General features: G+C 43.1%; 1 protein-coding gene across 1 annotated transcript in view; it reads right to left on the bottom strand.

Annotated features, from left to right (window-relative positions):
* The window catches only part of LOC114661721 (integrin alpha-M-like), a 59,397-nt gene extending 46,016 nt beyond the window's left edge, over positions 1 to 13,381 (bottom strand). Inside the window, exons 1-7 of the mRNA XM_028814886.2 lie at positions 13,260 to 13,381; positions 7,584 to 7,689; positions 6,958 to 7,058; positions 3,568 to 3,641; positions 3,376 to 3,490; positions 2,340 to 2,473; positions 2,027 to 2,181 (exon numbers count right to left, since the gene is read on the bottom strand). Of these exons, the coding sequence (XP_028670719.1) occupies positions 2,027 to 2,181; positions 2,340 to 2,473; positions 3,376 to 3,490; positions 3,568 to 3,641; positions 6,958 to 7,058; positions 7,584 to 7,689; positions 13,260 to 13,299 (725 nt within the window). The 5' untranslated portion in view covers positions 13,300 to 13,381. The remainder of the gene's footprint in view (positions 1 to 2,026; positions 2,182 to 2,339; positions 2,474 to 3,375; positions 3,491 to 3,567; positions 3,642 to 6,957; positions 7,059 to 7,583; positions 7,690 to 13,259) is intronic.
* Between the last annotated feature and the right edge of the window lie 1,578 nt (positions 13,382 to 14,959).

Below are 14,959 nucleotides of genomic sequence, written 5' to 3' on the forward strand. Positions count from 1 at the left end.
GAAATCGCTTCAAACCGCTTCTGGCCTGAATGCAGCCGAGATGGCGTATGTATCCCTCCAATGCCAGTTGATGCATATTCGATACATACCAAGGATCATATTGGAAGCACTAGTCATGCCATCTAGCTGTCGTAGTGGAAACTTTATACACCTGATGGAAGTGAAGTGTTGGCGTGGCTATGCACATGGATTTTGGCTACTATTTTCGAGAAATTGTCCAAATTTGAGGTAAGTTGTGGTAAGGTAAAAATACGTACCAGCTTACTGTTTGCTTGTGTGCCAAGCACGGGGTGGAGTGGTGGCTCTGAGGCTAAGGATCTGCACTGGTATCCAGAAGGTTGCCGGTTCGAATCCCCATCACTGCCAAAAGAGATCCTACCCTGCTGGGCCCTTGAGCAAGACCCTTAACCTTAGCGCTGTACAATGGCTGACCCTGCGCTCTGACCCCAAGGGGTATGCGAAAACTAACAAATTTCTAATACGAAAGACGAAATAAAGAACAACAACAAAAAAAAATATTCAAATTAACAATCTCCACTTAATTTCAACAAAGTGTAATTGCAGACCGCAGTACCTACGAGGTCAGTCATGTAATGCCTCAACGTCCGTCACTTAACACCCATCACATTAGACCATGATTAGCATTAAGGCCCCGTTAAACTATGGTTAAGATTAGTTTTGTAGGAGGGTTATCTGACTCAAAGAGTGTTTTGTGACTTGACCTATATCAGAGGTACTGTATTGCAGGCTGCAGCTAAACCCATCTCCTTAATTTAGCATCTGCTTGACAGCAAAACACAAATAATTTATTTTTTTTATATAATTGTAAATAAATTTAGGCAACAAGGGGTTAAGGGCAAAATTTAAATTTTTAAATACTGCATTATTTTTTCTTAGTCTGATCCCATTTTTTATATAATTGAAAACCGTTTATGGTCTTATCTTTATTTGTAAATGAAGTCCATGCGCCTATCCTTCTCCATGAAAATCTCTGTCACTTTCTTTTAAAAAGTCTTCCTTATCTTTCGTTAGTTTTAAAAGTCTTAATCTTCAATTTTGGCAGTCATTCGGAACAAAAAATAAAAACAAACGGAGCGCTGCAGTGCGCTTGACTTTCTGACGTTGCTAACTTATCGGCGCCTCTGCGTGAAGAACAGCAGCAATGAGCACCTCTGGGCTCACACGCGCCCCCTTCAGGACGCCACGATACTGTCGAATGTCTCGCCTTGTGCCTTTTCACTGCGGTTTTATGTCCAATCAGTAAGACTAAATATGTCAGACACATTCATTAAAGATATTAGCCAGACTGTGGTAACTCACAGTGTATAATAAACGTGCCTACACACCTTATACTGGCAACATCCATAGAGTCAGAGACAGCGACAGGCATGCGCTAATCGCAGGCATCAACCCCACTGAGGAGCGCGCAGTCCGAGGTGAGGTGAGTCTCGTCGCTGCCGCACCTCGCGTTTCTCCCATGTATTTGAATAGGAAATGTGCCAGTTCAGCGATTTTGACCATAATAATCACAATTATTGGAATCATACAGAAAACAAATTTATAGCACAGACCAGTGGACACATTTATTTTATGTTATCATTATTACTTTTACTTTTCATGTTGACCACATGTCCCTACTGGATGGTGATTGTACTGCACCAATGGCTTCTCTTCAGCCTTGATACATTGGAAGTGAAAGATGCATTCTAAAGTAAGTTAAATATATTCTGTACCATATTTCCCTCATCTGAAGGGATACATATACACAGTTTCAAGTACAGTATGTCCTTCATACACAATCCCTGGAGGCTGATACCGACATGTACCGGTGTGATTGGGACTATAGGGGACAGGCCTGCTGTTCCAGTCCATCTCCTGTCTGGTACCTCATGCTGGCAGTAGAGGCGCCATCCCCCTGTGAATTGGGTGCCTTTGATTGCGTTACATAAAATTGCTGCAATTCACCACGGAGCACCGTGTTAGATTATTTTTTTAAAAATGGATTCAGCAAGTCCAGTTTACTTACACAACTTTCCGGATGGCCGATGGAGTGTGAGTGAGCTGCCTCATTTGAGTAATCACATCGATGGTCCATTCCCACAGATTGGAAGATTTCTTTTGATTGAATTGTGTAAAGCTCATTTCTGTCCTGAAGCTGCTTGAATACTGTGCCACAGCAAACTGCAGGGGATCAAAAAGAAATGAACAGTAGTCAACTCAAGGTAGTCAGCCACATTGAAAGATGTTTGCTCATTGGCCACGGTGCTCAAAGCCCCCCTGCTTGAAACTCCAAACACGCAGTCTGGCCTTTCGTATAGAGGGGTGGACACTGAACCCACCTGTGTGTTCCTTCCCATGAACTTCTTGATCAAAGCTTTGATGAAGGTCTTCATTTCAGTAAACTGATTAGACTTTACACTTCCAGATCCATCCATAAGGAAGACAATGTCAGTTGGGGAGACCTGCGGACATTCTGGGACAAAAACCCAAGATTCACAAAGGATTCATATGCTGCCATCTTTCGATAGTTGGAGTGCTGCTGAGGATTCTGGGGCAACTCTAGGATTCTTCATAATGAGTATCAGCCCACCCAACCTGAGAGGGATGGGTGAGATGTGGCCTGTGAAGATGGTGACTACAGGCCACTAGAAGGAAGCCCCTCCAGAGATGTAACCCCTCAGTCCAGGACTACCTATCCATGCATTCCAAGTGAAACGCCTACTTGCAGTGGGCAGAGAAAAGCCAAACAGTAGGTTAATAGATGGTAGTGGGCACATTATTGTTATTAAATATTGACAGACACCTTTGCCCAAGGCCATTTAAATGATCGGGACACTTCACATTTGTTTACATGGCTATTTCTTAAATATGGAGGGCAGGCGGGTTCAGCGACTTGTTCAGAATCTCATAGCAAGTCAAGGGAGACTTGAACTTTAGTTTCAAGCTCATCGCTTTAGCCCAACACTAGAGAGCTCACCAACAGACACGTAGGGTTAGGCTGACAGGTGATCATAAACTTGCCTCATTTCTGTGAGACAGACTGGTGCTTAAACCTCAATGGCACTGAAATTGCCTCAAGTGCCTAAATTGCTGTAATGGAATAAGCAAGCCTGGGAAATAGATGGGCAGATGGATAAATGGTATCACCGTGGAACAGCAGCATGTTAAATCAAACCTTAGAGGACACACATTGGGGCTGCAGATGGACAATAAAGTGGTAGAGAAGGGGAAGATCAAAGGGAGATGGTGAGGCAAGGCGAGTGTAGGTAATGCACACTTCCTCCTGCCCACTGGCAGCTCTCTACCTGAGTGAGTGGTGCCCATCCCTCCTTACCACTGACATGTTCTTGTCCAGCACCACTTGTTCACTTTTACCTTTGAGCCGGTCTGGAAATTGAACCGGCTGACTTAGGTCCTGGTTCAGCTGGTAGCAGATACCATTGTAAGTCACAAACTGTTCACATTTTCTTGCTAAGGTGGGTCCACATGCCTGTAATCACAGATGGACAGAGTCAGGCCTGAGGTGGGCACCGGAGTTTTAAAATGCCAAGTAAACAAGAGGCTTACCAGTAACTGAGGTTCAGGATTGAACTGTACATCCATCGAAAGCCCAAGAGAAACATTTATGGCATAAGTGGGTCCTGCAATTTAAATGTAAAAGACACCATTTATGTATTTCATTTACTTTCACCCTGTAAGAGCCCAATCTTTCAACTCAATGTTGATTGTAAATTTACCACAGTTTTTGATCAATTTGAATAGAATGTAGCTTTCACATAGATAATGGAACATTCAGTTTTCACCCATTAGGCTAAGAAGTTATTGGAATGTCCTTAACGTTCACCTAGAGCTCTGCAGGCCATCAGACCGACAGCTAGAAAGAAACACAAGCTGACAGACAGAAGAACACGTGGCTTTCTAACTGCACCGTTAAAATTAAATTATTCGTGTGTGAGAGGACACATAGAAATTTTAAGAATGAAACCAAGCCACCTAAGCCTTAAATGGAACATCACAGACAAGAAGTTACTTTTAATGTGTGTGATGTCAGAATTCTTCTTTATTTGTTATGTGAACTGTTTATTTTGAAATTGACTTAAACATTTAAAATGAGGACACTTGGACTGTGAAGTCACACTTACTGCTGGATGTCTTTCTGGTAGCTGCGTTTTGAACTATTTGGAAGCCCTCAACAAACGCAGCTACACACATTTAGTTTACACCATGAACTTCCCCTCCAGATGTCTTCTTTTTTGGCAATTGTTTCTTACTTTTATTACAAAGCTTCATCGACTTGTCTTGTCTCGCTGTTCCATTTTTTTCACCCGACATTGTCACTGCAATTCGTGTAGCAATTATTGTGCAAATACGGACTGGGCTCTTCACGGAATACACCTGGCTGGTCAGCAGTTTGAGAGGGCGTGTAGGAGGAGATACAGTTCTGTGATTCATGTCTGGCTGACCTCCAGACGGTTTTCTTGGAAAGCCCCAAGCCCAGTCCGGTTATTTTTGTGTCTCACCTCATAATATATATGCACATACACATACATATTTATATATACATTGTGGTAGGCGGCTGGGGTCCATGCCCAGCCGGGACGCCCCTGCACACTATATTCAGGGGGAGCAGCCCTGGACACTAGATGGCCAACATCCCCCCCTCCCCACCCGGGTTGAAGCAGTGCCTTGGTTTCCCACAGGGCTCCATGGGAATCGGAGTTGGGTACAGCCCTGTTGGGCCAGAGGGCGCTGTGTTTTGGACTCCTGAGCCTGTGTGAGCTGCACTCAGAAGTGATCAAGCACCTGGAGCACTTCTGGGTGAACTATAAGAGGAGCCAGCGACCACCACTCAGGGGCCAGAGTTGGGTGGAGGAGGACAAGGTTACCTGGGAGGAGTGATGGTGCAGGAGAAGAAAGAGTGCTTCATTGTGTATTGTGCTTGGGACTGTGTTGTGGCTGGAGGGATTATGGGGAAGACGTGCCCTCCGGCTGAAGAAAATAAAAGTTTGGTTTATTTTTATATGTGCCGGTGTGTCCAATCTGTGTTGGGTCAGGCGCTATAGAGCGCTCTTCTTACAGCATTCACATGTATACATATACAGTATCATACATACATACATACTGTACAAATAAAGCACCGACCCCCTGCTTCCAGTGTCTGAGCCAATTCTGCACCCATCTACACACCCCACCCTGAACTGCCACTTCTTTTAGTTTGATGCCCAGCTCTCATGTGGCACCTTATCAAATGCTTTCTGAAAGTCATGATAAATAATCTCATCTGCTCCACTTTGACCCTAATCCGTTTGTTACCTCCTCATAGAATTCCAGCATGTTAGTAAAACACGACCTCCCTCTTCTGACCCCACGCTGACTGTTTGGCAAAACTCCTCTTCTTGCCAAGTTGCTCAGTTTCATCCTTAATAATTCCTCCCATTATTTTTCCTGTGATGCACATTAAGCTGACCAGCCTAAGGCTGCTTGGATACGCTGAGTCACCCTTTTCATATAACGGGATAATATTTGCCATTTTCAATTTCTTCTGAATCTCCCCAGTGCACAGCAACATCCTATAAATGTGTGCCAAGCATTTATATCTGTATTGGCTAACTCATTAAGAACTCAAGGGTAAATTTTGTCTGGAAAGAAAGAAAGAAAGAAAGAAAGAAAGAAAGAAAGAAAGAAAGAAAGAAAGAAAGAAAGAAAGAAAGAAAGAAGAGAGACAGAAAAAAGACAGAAAAGAAAGAGACAGAAAAAAGAAAAAAAAGACAGACAGAAAAAAGACAGAAGAAGAAAAAAGAAAAAAGACAGAAAAGAAAAAGAAAGACAGAAGAAAAAAAAGAAAAAAATACAAGAAGAAAAAAGAAAGAGACAGAAAAAGAAAAAAGAGACAGAAAAAAGAAAAAAGACAGAAGACAAAAAAGAAAAAGAAAGACAGAAGAAGAAAGAGAAAAAAGACAGAAAAAAAGAAAGACAGAAGAAAAAAGATGAAGACAAAAAAGAAGGACAGAAAAAAGAGAAAAACAGAAGAAAAAAAGATGAAAAAAAGAAAAGAAAAAAGGACAGAAAAAATAGAGAAAGACAGAAGAAAAAAGAAAAGACAGAAAAGAAAAAAGACAAGAAAAAAGAAAGACAGAAAAAGAAAGACAAAAAGAGAGACAGAAAGAAAAAAGAGATAGAAAAAAGAGAAAAGAAAAAGAAAAGACAGAAAAAACAAGAAAAAAGGAAAAAGAAAAAGAAAGACAGAAGAAAAAAAGAGACAAAGACAGAAAAAAGAAAGACAGAAGAAAAAAGAAAAAAGACAGAAAAGAGAAAAGAAAAAGACAGAAAAAACAAGAAAAAAAGACAGAAAAAGAAAAAAGACAAAGAAGAAAAAGAAAGACAGAAGAAAAAAGAGACAAAGACAGAAAAAAAGAATGAAAAAAGAAAGACAGAAAAAAGAAAGACAGAAAAAAAGACAGAAAGACAGAAAGAAGCAAGCAAGCACTGGTGGTGGCCTAACCATCACAATAACGCGTATAATCACGTGAAGTAAACTGGGCCTGAAGACATCATCACACAAAACAGAATATCCCAGTAGCCTTAATTCAGTGTGTTTGGTGTCTTAAGGACTTAAGGCTTTGGACGTTGAGAAAGGACCTGCCACCTCCATTGCCTTCATTCTTTCCAAACAGACAACAAAGACAGACATTAAGACACAAAGGTGACCAGACCGAGGCATTATGTACATCCGCTCTTCTGCCATTTTCTAGCCATGGATGAGGAGGCCAGACCATCGAGGTCTCCATTCAGGCGTCCATTCGGGACCAAAGACTGTATTTAGTAATTAGCATCATCCATACTTTGAATTTGAATTCCTCCCAGCACTCTGTGCCTGCACTAAGTGAAGGGCGCCATAGTTTCTACAGAAAGTAGATGGACGATTGAACCCTTACTGTACAAATCACACATACCCACCATTTATAGTATCTGCTGTACATCTGCCATTCCTCATTGTACATTTATAAAGCCTCCCACGCTTGCTGCCACTCGTCTCAAGAGGTGCACTCACAATAATACTGAAAAAAAAGAAAGAAAGAGCAGAGAAAAATGTCGCAGGTCTGTAGACCTTTAGCTTTCACGTGTTGGTGCAGCCATTTAATTTGTTCTTACGACTCCATTAAAAATATTAAAAGTCCCAAACTTGGTTCATTTAAAGCCAATATTAAACAGAATGATGAGATTTCACAAAAAGATTTAGAATCAAACCGTTAACAAAAGGCTCATAAGAAACCAGAGGCTGGCTGGCTGGCCCGTGTGCCCGGTGGTCCCAGATGTTTCTGTGCTATAAATTCTCTTTCTAATTTTGTCACCTTATGGGGGAAGTCAATAGGAGAAACTGCAGATGAGTCAACACAAACCATCAGGGCAGAAGTGACATAAATAAACTGAAGGCAGCTGGGAAAAAAAACCTCTGCACGTCCTTACTGGCACACAGCCAGGGGGCACCGCCATTTTCACATCCACTGTAATGAGGTGGGCTTCGTGTAGATTATGACCTGCACCATAATAAGAGGTTAGAAACGCAGGTCAGAGTCACTCACCTGTCAGAGTCGATCATAAGAGCTTTATAGCCAAAAGATGATTCAGAGCCTCCGAAATCCTTCCAGCTTACCGGATCAACGTTAAAACAAAGGGTGGGCACCAGAGCTGAGAAAAAAAAAAAGAAAAAGGTCCAGTTATTGACCTGTCCATCCATTTTACATCTGTGGACATTTTCATCCAAATGGGCCTACAAGCTGCCACAGTTTTCATTATTTTTTTTGAACTGTAAGCTCTGGCAGGTGAAGCTACAGAAGCGGTTATGGTGGGATTGAACCTACGACTGTGTGATCTTATACAGTGCTTTTTGTAGATGCCAAGACCAATGGACTGGCACCCCAACTGGGATGTAGAGCAGATTATAACCTGGCCAGGAGGCCATTTTGGAAGGACAGCACAGAAGGAGCAGCAGCCCAGCTGGAATGATTAGCTACACTTAGCCCACTTGGGGTGAAACATTAATGGATTAACTGAGCAAAGATGGATGCCAGAGGCAGTTTGTTCCCCACGATAGGTGGCTGCGTCTCCCCCAGTTAGGATTTCTGCATGAGAACGTGAAGTCTAGAAGAGCAGCCCTGTTGGGGGTCTTTGGTTGCTTCAAGAGGGCGCAGTTGGGGGAAAGACTACCCTGGTTACCGCATGACCCACAAAACTGAGTGCCAGAATGACGAACAAAGGGCTGGATATGACACAACAGGTCACCAAAGTGCAAGGAAGACATGGAAAAATATGTGCAGTGTGTCCCTTCATCACCCCACTCATGAGAACATCATGCTCGCCATCCCTTTGCTGCTTTTGGAATGTGATGGACGCTCTGCCTTCTCCTTTTATTCCCCTTCAAGCCAATGATAACCAGCTGAGCTCGTCTTCCATCAGCAGAATCCCACTTCCTCAGCTGGGACTTTGTTAGGTAGGAGACATTGACCAAACACTGTCACCTGCTGACTTGGAGAATATCAATGTGTCTATTGAATGAACAGGCCGTCATACGTAGAAATGTGTTTGGGTTGCTGACAGCATTTGTACTTTTTATTGTGGTCCATGCAAAGCTCTAGACAACAAGAACACCGAAGGCTTTAGAAACGTCCTTAAATACTGTGAGGGATGCCACTCAAAGACTGGCAACCCAGTAAGAGATATATTGAGAACCCGACCTGGCCGCCACGCCCACAACATGACATTTGTCTCCCCCAGAACAATAGATGGTAGCCCCCCCAGAATGCATTGTCACCACAGGATTCCTACACGGCATCTTGGGAACTGGAGTTTATCAGATGAGACCTGTTGTTTCTGTGGATGCCTCCAGGCGATGCTGGGAGGACTGGTGAGCCCTGTAGTGTTGGGATTCTGAGCCACAGCTTCAGGACACCAGAAGTGCTCCCAGGTGGATTATAGTCTGGGCACCAAAATCGGGAGGAGGAGGACAAAGTGACAAAGTATTACACTGAAAAATAAAAATGTGATTCTTCACACTTAATATTATCAATTTGAACCAATATAATTCTTTTTTGCTAATTGATCCCGCAATTTTAAGTTGAGGCAAATCATTTAGAGTGATTGGGTGCAATTCATCCCTGCCTTGTGCCCTGTGTTGGCTGGGATTGGCTCCAGCAGACCCCCGTGACCCTGTGTTCGGATTCAGCGGGTTGGAAAATGGATGGATGGATGGATGGGTGCAATTCACTTATTTTATACTAAATCTATTTTTTAAGTTGTTCTTCTTCTTCTTTGGCAGTTGGAAAGCCATCCCACTGGAAAGTTCGACCAGAAGAATATACAAACGGCCCCTCAAACACAGCACACAAACAAACTAAAATATTAAGTTAACTGAAATAGGATTTCTACGTTTATTCCCTCCACCATAACTTACTTTGGTAGAAACAAGTTTTTTCACTTTTACTGAGATCTGAAACCAAATATTTCAAGCTACAACACTAAATGACTAATCTTAAATTGATTGAAAGAGAAAATTTATGTTGAATGAACAACATCAATATTATACAGAGCTACAGAGTTGTAGTGTGGGAAACTCTTCCCTGTTAGAGTCTCGCACTAAATAAAGCCCCGTGTTCACTGCCAACTTGTGTCTGGGCCTGTGTTTTGGGAGGTTGGAGAGCTGCAGCTCCCCCTGGTGGCCACAATACAAACAATGCTTGCTCGTTGTTACCGGTGACCGCATCAGTAGGGGGTAAAGTTTAATAACAATTGCAATTGCTTATCATCTTGAACGTCATCCAAACCGCCATCATAACGGCCAAGTCAGTACTTGAAGAGAGGGCTGGTGCTCACCTCTTAAAATGTCATAGCAGTACCAGCGGCACTCGAAGTTTCACGGGGGTCCCTTTACGCTGCTCTTCGATCGGATGCTGGCGTATTGCAGTACTCTGACCTTCCTCCCCTACCACCGCTCAACTAACCTGCCATGTAAAAGGGACAACGAAAGACAAGGAGTGGCAAGACGCCGACGAGAGTACCGCCAAAAAATTGGTTCCACTTCGAGCCTTGATCCCAATATGTTCCCTTCTGAGACGTGGATCGACATCTTGGATAACGTGGAAGCAAACCAGGGTACCCAGAGAAAGGGGATGTGAAAACGTGGAGAACTTCATACTCTGGGATTGGAATTCCAAATTAAAGCATCACATCAAGGGAAGATTCTGTCGGCGACAAGTGGTTTTTTAATCTATACTAATAAAAGGCAAAGCCATCACTCACTCACTGACTCACTCACTCATCACTAATTCTCCAACTTCCCGTGTAGGTGGAAGGCTGAAATTTGGCAGGCTCATTCCTTACATCTTACTTACAAAAGTTAGGCAGGTTTCATTTCGAAATTCTACGCGTAACGGTCATAACTGGAACCTCTTTATTGTCCATAAACTGTAATGGACTGCAGCTCGCTGGCCGTGGGAGGCGGGGTTGCGTATAGCGTCATCACGCCTCCCACGTAATCACGTGAACTGACTGTGAAGGAGAAAGGACGGCCTTATATGGCGTTCGATTATAAAACAGCAGACAGGCTGTGTTAAGGTTGCTTCACAAAAAAACAGATCCTTAACAAATTGTTATTGGTATATTTTCCCTCAATTTAAAAAGGTTTTCTTTTCTTCTTAATTAAAATTTAAAAGCAGTACTTCACCGCTGTGAAGCCCGGAATTTGGCTATATGCAGTGAGTGTGTACGCCTGATGGGCCCAGAATTAGGGCCACGTACGTGCGTGCGTACTCTTTGCATTATTTGACAGTAAACTATTTTCAACCATTCTACGATCTGCTTCTCACAACTGAAGGCACCGTGGCTGATGTTAGCTGACTTGCTGGTCAACCATAAGTGTTACCTGGTAGGTAACCACCCATACAATCAGACTGTGATTCAGAATGCCGTGAATATATACAAGTACATATATATATATATGTAGATATGTATATATTTATATATATATATATATATATATATATATATATATATATATATATATATATATATGTACATATATATGTAGATGTGTAAATTTGTATATGTATATATATGTATACATCACCTCTTTAACACACTACTTCTCCGCTGCGAAGCGCGGGTATTTTGCTAGTTTTAAATATTTCTTAAAACACTTTTTCAAGTTTTTTTTTTTCTTTTAAATAGTGAATTAAATTTAAACTAACCGATCTCTCCAACATTTCACACATAAAGGACTCTTAAATCGTTTTGCCGCTCACTGTGCTGAGCACCGATCGATACTGAATCCGGAGCGCAAGTGGAAGTCCTGAAACTCAGTGGGCTCGAAATCAGAGCTGAGCTCCGGCAAAGAGTAAGCGTAGAGGATTAGCGAAGACAGCGGGAGAAAATCGGGGCACTAATGGACTGTTCTGTGGAGAAGGAGCTGATGTTGTAGATTTCTGAGGTGGGTTGAATGAAACCTCCGTATTTGAAAAGGTTCTAAGATGATGCAATAGTTAAACTTTCCGTAATGCCGTAACCAAAACCAGATTAAAGACCTCGAGGAGATTTAAGGGGAGTTCAAGGGACCATCCCCTTAAAGGGAACCCCTCTTAAATGTCATGTGTGGCATTGTCTGGTGCATCATGTCACCCGTAGTGTCCTCGTTGTCTTCCACTTTGTTTCTCATTGTGCTGGGATTGCGGGACTTCATTTTCACGCCTTCATTTCAGCCTTTTCTTGACGATCTGTCAAGTCAGCCTCGTTAGACTGAACAAGCCGTATACTGACCGCAGTCGAGATCATCATTTGGGGTTTTTTAGGCTCCAAACGGCAGGTCTTTTCGTCTTTTGCTTCGATCTCTTTTCTTATTTATTGATAGCTGTTTTGGCCACGCCCCTCGGCCCTCGTTTTTAACGGTCTTTTTAACGATTTATTTTTTTACTACTAAGACGTCAGATGTTCGATTTCATAAACGTGTCTTATTAGACACCCACCTGCTCTGAATGTGTCCCACTCATATCAGCCAATCAGGACTCGCATTTACTTTATTATAATAATAATTCATTACATTTATATAGCGCTTTTCTCAGTACTCAAAGCGCTATCCACACACGGTGGAACGGGGAAGCGATATTATAAAAAAAAGAAAGCTTTGCATTCAGGTCTGATGAGTTATAATCGTCGTGAAGGTCTAAGTTTGTCGGGGGGTGTGCTGTATACCGGAGTTTTTTTTGTTGTTGTTGGTGAAAACTGACTTTTTCTGTTATTATAGCCTTTTATTTTATCTCGGACTTATAAGAGGACCACAGGGTGTGAACCCAAATCAGAAAACTCCCCAGTCCCCGTGAGACGCTATACAGGCGTATCGCTGCTGGCAAAAAGAAGCCCCCGTTGCGTTTCTTCACACACTTCTAGCGAATAATTCAGTGACTGAAAGTCCTCAGTGTGCCAGAGGCAGGGTGTGCAGCATTGTTCATAACAACATTCAGTTTTATTTTAACCCTCTCCTGTTCTGCTACTTCTAGGGGGTCCCGAGTGCATCCCATAACCGAGCCTGATCTTTAAATTAGCTTGATAATTCGGAGGGCCTCTCAAAGTGCTGTTATGGATCGATCACACATGGCCATCAGAGTTATAGAAGATGTGACGGACGTCACTACCACATGAAGACAGTGCAGAGTCCTTAAAGAAGAAGAGCCTTAGGAGACCATGCAATCCAACCGGTCATTGATGTGGACCCCCTAAGTACTTGTAGCAGTGCACCACTTCCAGAATAGTCACCTGACGTAGAGGCTGTTTTGTGCCGTTAAAGTCAGTAAGCAGTTCCTTACAGTATAGAGCAGAGTGAAGTACAGTAATAATTTTCTATTATGTGGTGATTTTTGGCGGCAGTTTATCACATCATTTCACACGGTTTTAGGGCCTGAAGAGAAAACCGGAGAAGCGGATCCGCGGTCTCGATTAGAACTCCTCTCCGACAAAAAGCAACACCAGACTCTAAGGGCGGCTTGCAGGAGCCGAGAAGCAGCCGCGCTAAGCGCTGCGCCACCATAAACTACACACACATTTGGCTGAACCTGTTTGACCGATTCTCATACTCGTTGATGGTTGCGTTATTTCCATGCCTGTAGGTGAAGGTGGTTGTGCGCAGTTTCTCAGCTTTTTGTTTTTGTTAGATTCGCCCCACAAGTATCAATCAACTGTTAACGTCGACCCCTTAAAAACAAACACACACATACCTGCAGCTACGAACATCAAAAGACGAAGAGAAAACGCCATAGCCGAGACGACAGAGGGGCTGCTGCTGCTGGCCGCCAGTGTGATGCGAGGGGGAGTCTTCTTACAGATTTATGAAAAGGCTCGTCTGCATTCACTCCAAACCACGCCTTGACCAAGTAAAAGTGAAAGGACTGCTGGTCTCCGTGAATGGCGGCAGCACTCTTGACTACTCCGGTTCTTTATTGGGCTGTGCGGTCTCTTGTGCGTGACAGGCGACCATTTCATTCTGGGAAGAGGTCTTTGCATATGAATTTAGTTCTTTGGGGTTTTAAAAACGCCCTAATATGTGGAGAAAACAGAAATGATTTAAAGTTTAGTAAGCTACCTGCAGCAAGATACATCAGAACAAAATGGAGGAACCGAGTCAGTCAGCCATTATCCAACCCGCTATATATCCTAACAGAGGGTCAATGGGGGTCTGCTGGAGCCAAGCCAACACAGGGCACAAACCCTGGGCACGGTGCCAACCCACCGCAGGGCACACACACACACACCAAGCAGAATTTAATGCACCTAACCTGCATGGCTCTGGACTGTGGCAGGAAACCCACGCAGACACGGGGAGAACATGCAAACTCCACGCGGGGAGGACCCGGGAAGCGAACACCCAGGTCTCCTTACTGCGAGGCAGCAGCGCTACCCACTGCGCCACCGCCCAGTGATATTTCACAAATTTGCTAAGCATCTTTTACAGATGATCGAAATAAACGAAGGTTCTTTCTGGACCTACCATCTGGATGGTGCTTTTGGGATGCACACTGGGACCCCCCTATGTCTTCTCCCTGAAGGACCGCTTTGTCCCCTCGATTTTTTGGAGTGTGGACTGCAGCGGCGCCTTCTTTTCAAAATGCATTTCTGCCCAACTGCTATAGGACGTAGCAAGCCGAACGAACATTTAAAGGGGTCTCATAATGACGGGGAAACGCTGTGGCTGAAGGGGGTCAGAAACAACAGGCGACAGGTGTCTCGGCTTCTTGAGCGGGCGACTTTGTCGCATTACACGCCTTCTCAGTCGTAAGCTTCACTTAAATCATCTCACAGTGTATGAAACACCCGGAGACTTTAGGTCAACCATTCTACTCTGCGACTCAAAAATGTAAAAAGCTTTTTGTCTTACGCACGTCATAGGGGCGGGTACTGTGTGGCTGACAGAGCTGCCAACCAATAAGCGCTCACCCTGAAGTACGACACTTGTGTAGTGCAGGGCCGGCGTTCAATTGAATAAATGCTGAGGCAGATAAAGAGTCCGTTTTATTTAAACACACACACACACACATATTATATACTGTATATATATGGCAGTTCCTATTTAAATACAAGTGAACTTCTGTGTGTATATAAAAACAAACACGCGAACCTTACAGAAATTAAATTAAAAGCTATAATCAAACTGCGCAGCTAAAACAATTATACAACATAGCGAAAAGAGTAAAGAAAAACGAGTCAAGCCTCATTATCTGTATAAAACAACTTACAATTACTCACAAAACACGTTGATCATTAAAAAAACATATTTAAAAAGAAGAGAATTTCATACAGAGAGGGTTTTGCGCGATCGGCAAGATCCTTTATTGCTCCCGGAGGAAATTCTGTACGAAAGATACCGCTTGTATCTTGAATATTGTATCTCAAAGATTTATTAGCACCTTATATTCGAAGT

The sequence above is a fragment of the Erpetoichthys calabaricus genome, chromosome 12 (assembly GCF_900747795.2).
Source record: "Erpetoichthys calabaricus chromosome 12, fErpCal1.3, whole genome shotgun sequence".
Classification (NCBI taxonomy): Eukaryota; Metazoa; Chordata; class Cladistia; order Polypteriformes; family Polypteridae; genus Erpetoichthys; species Erpetoichthys calabaricus.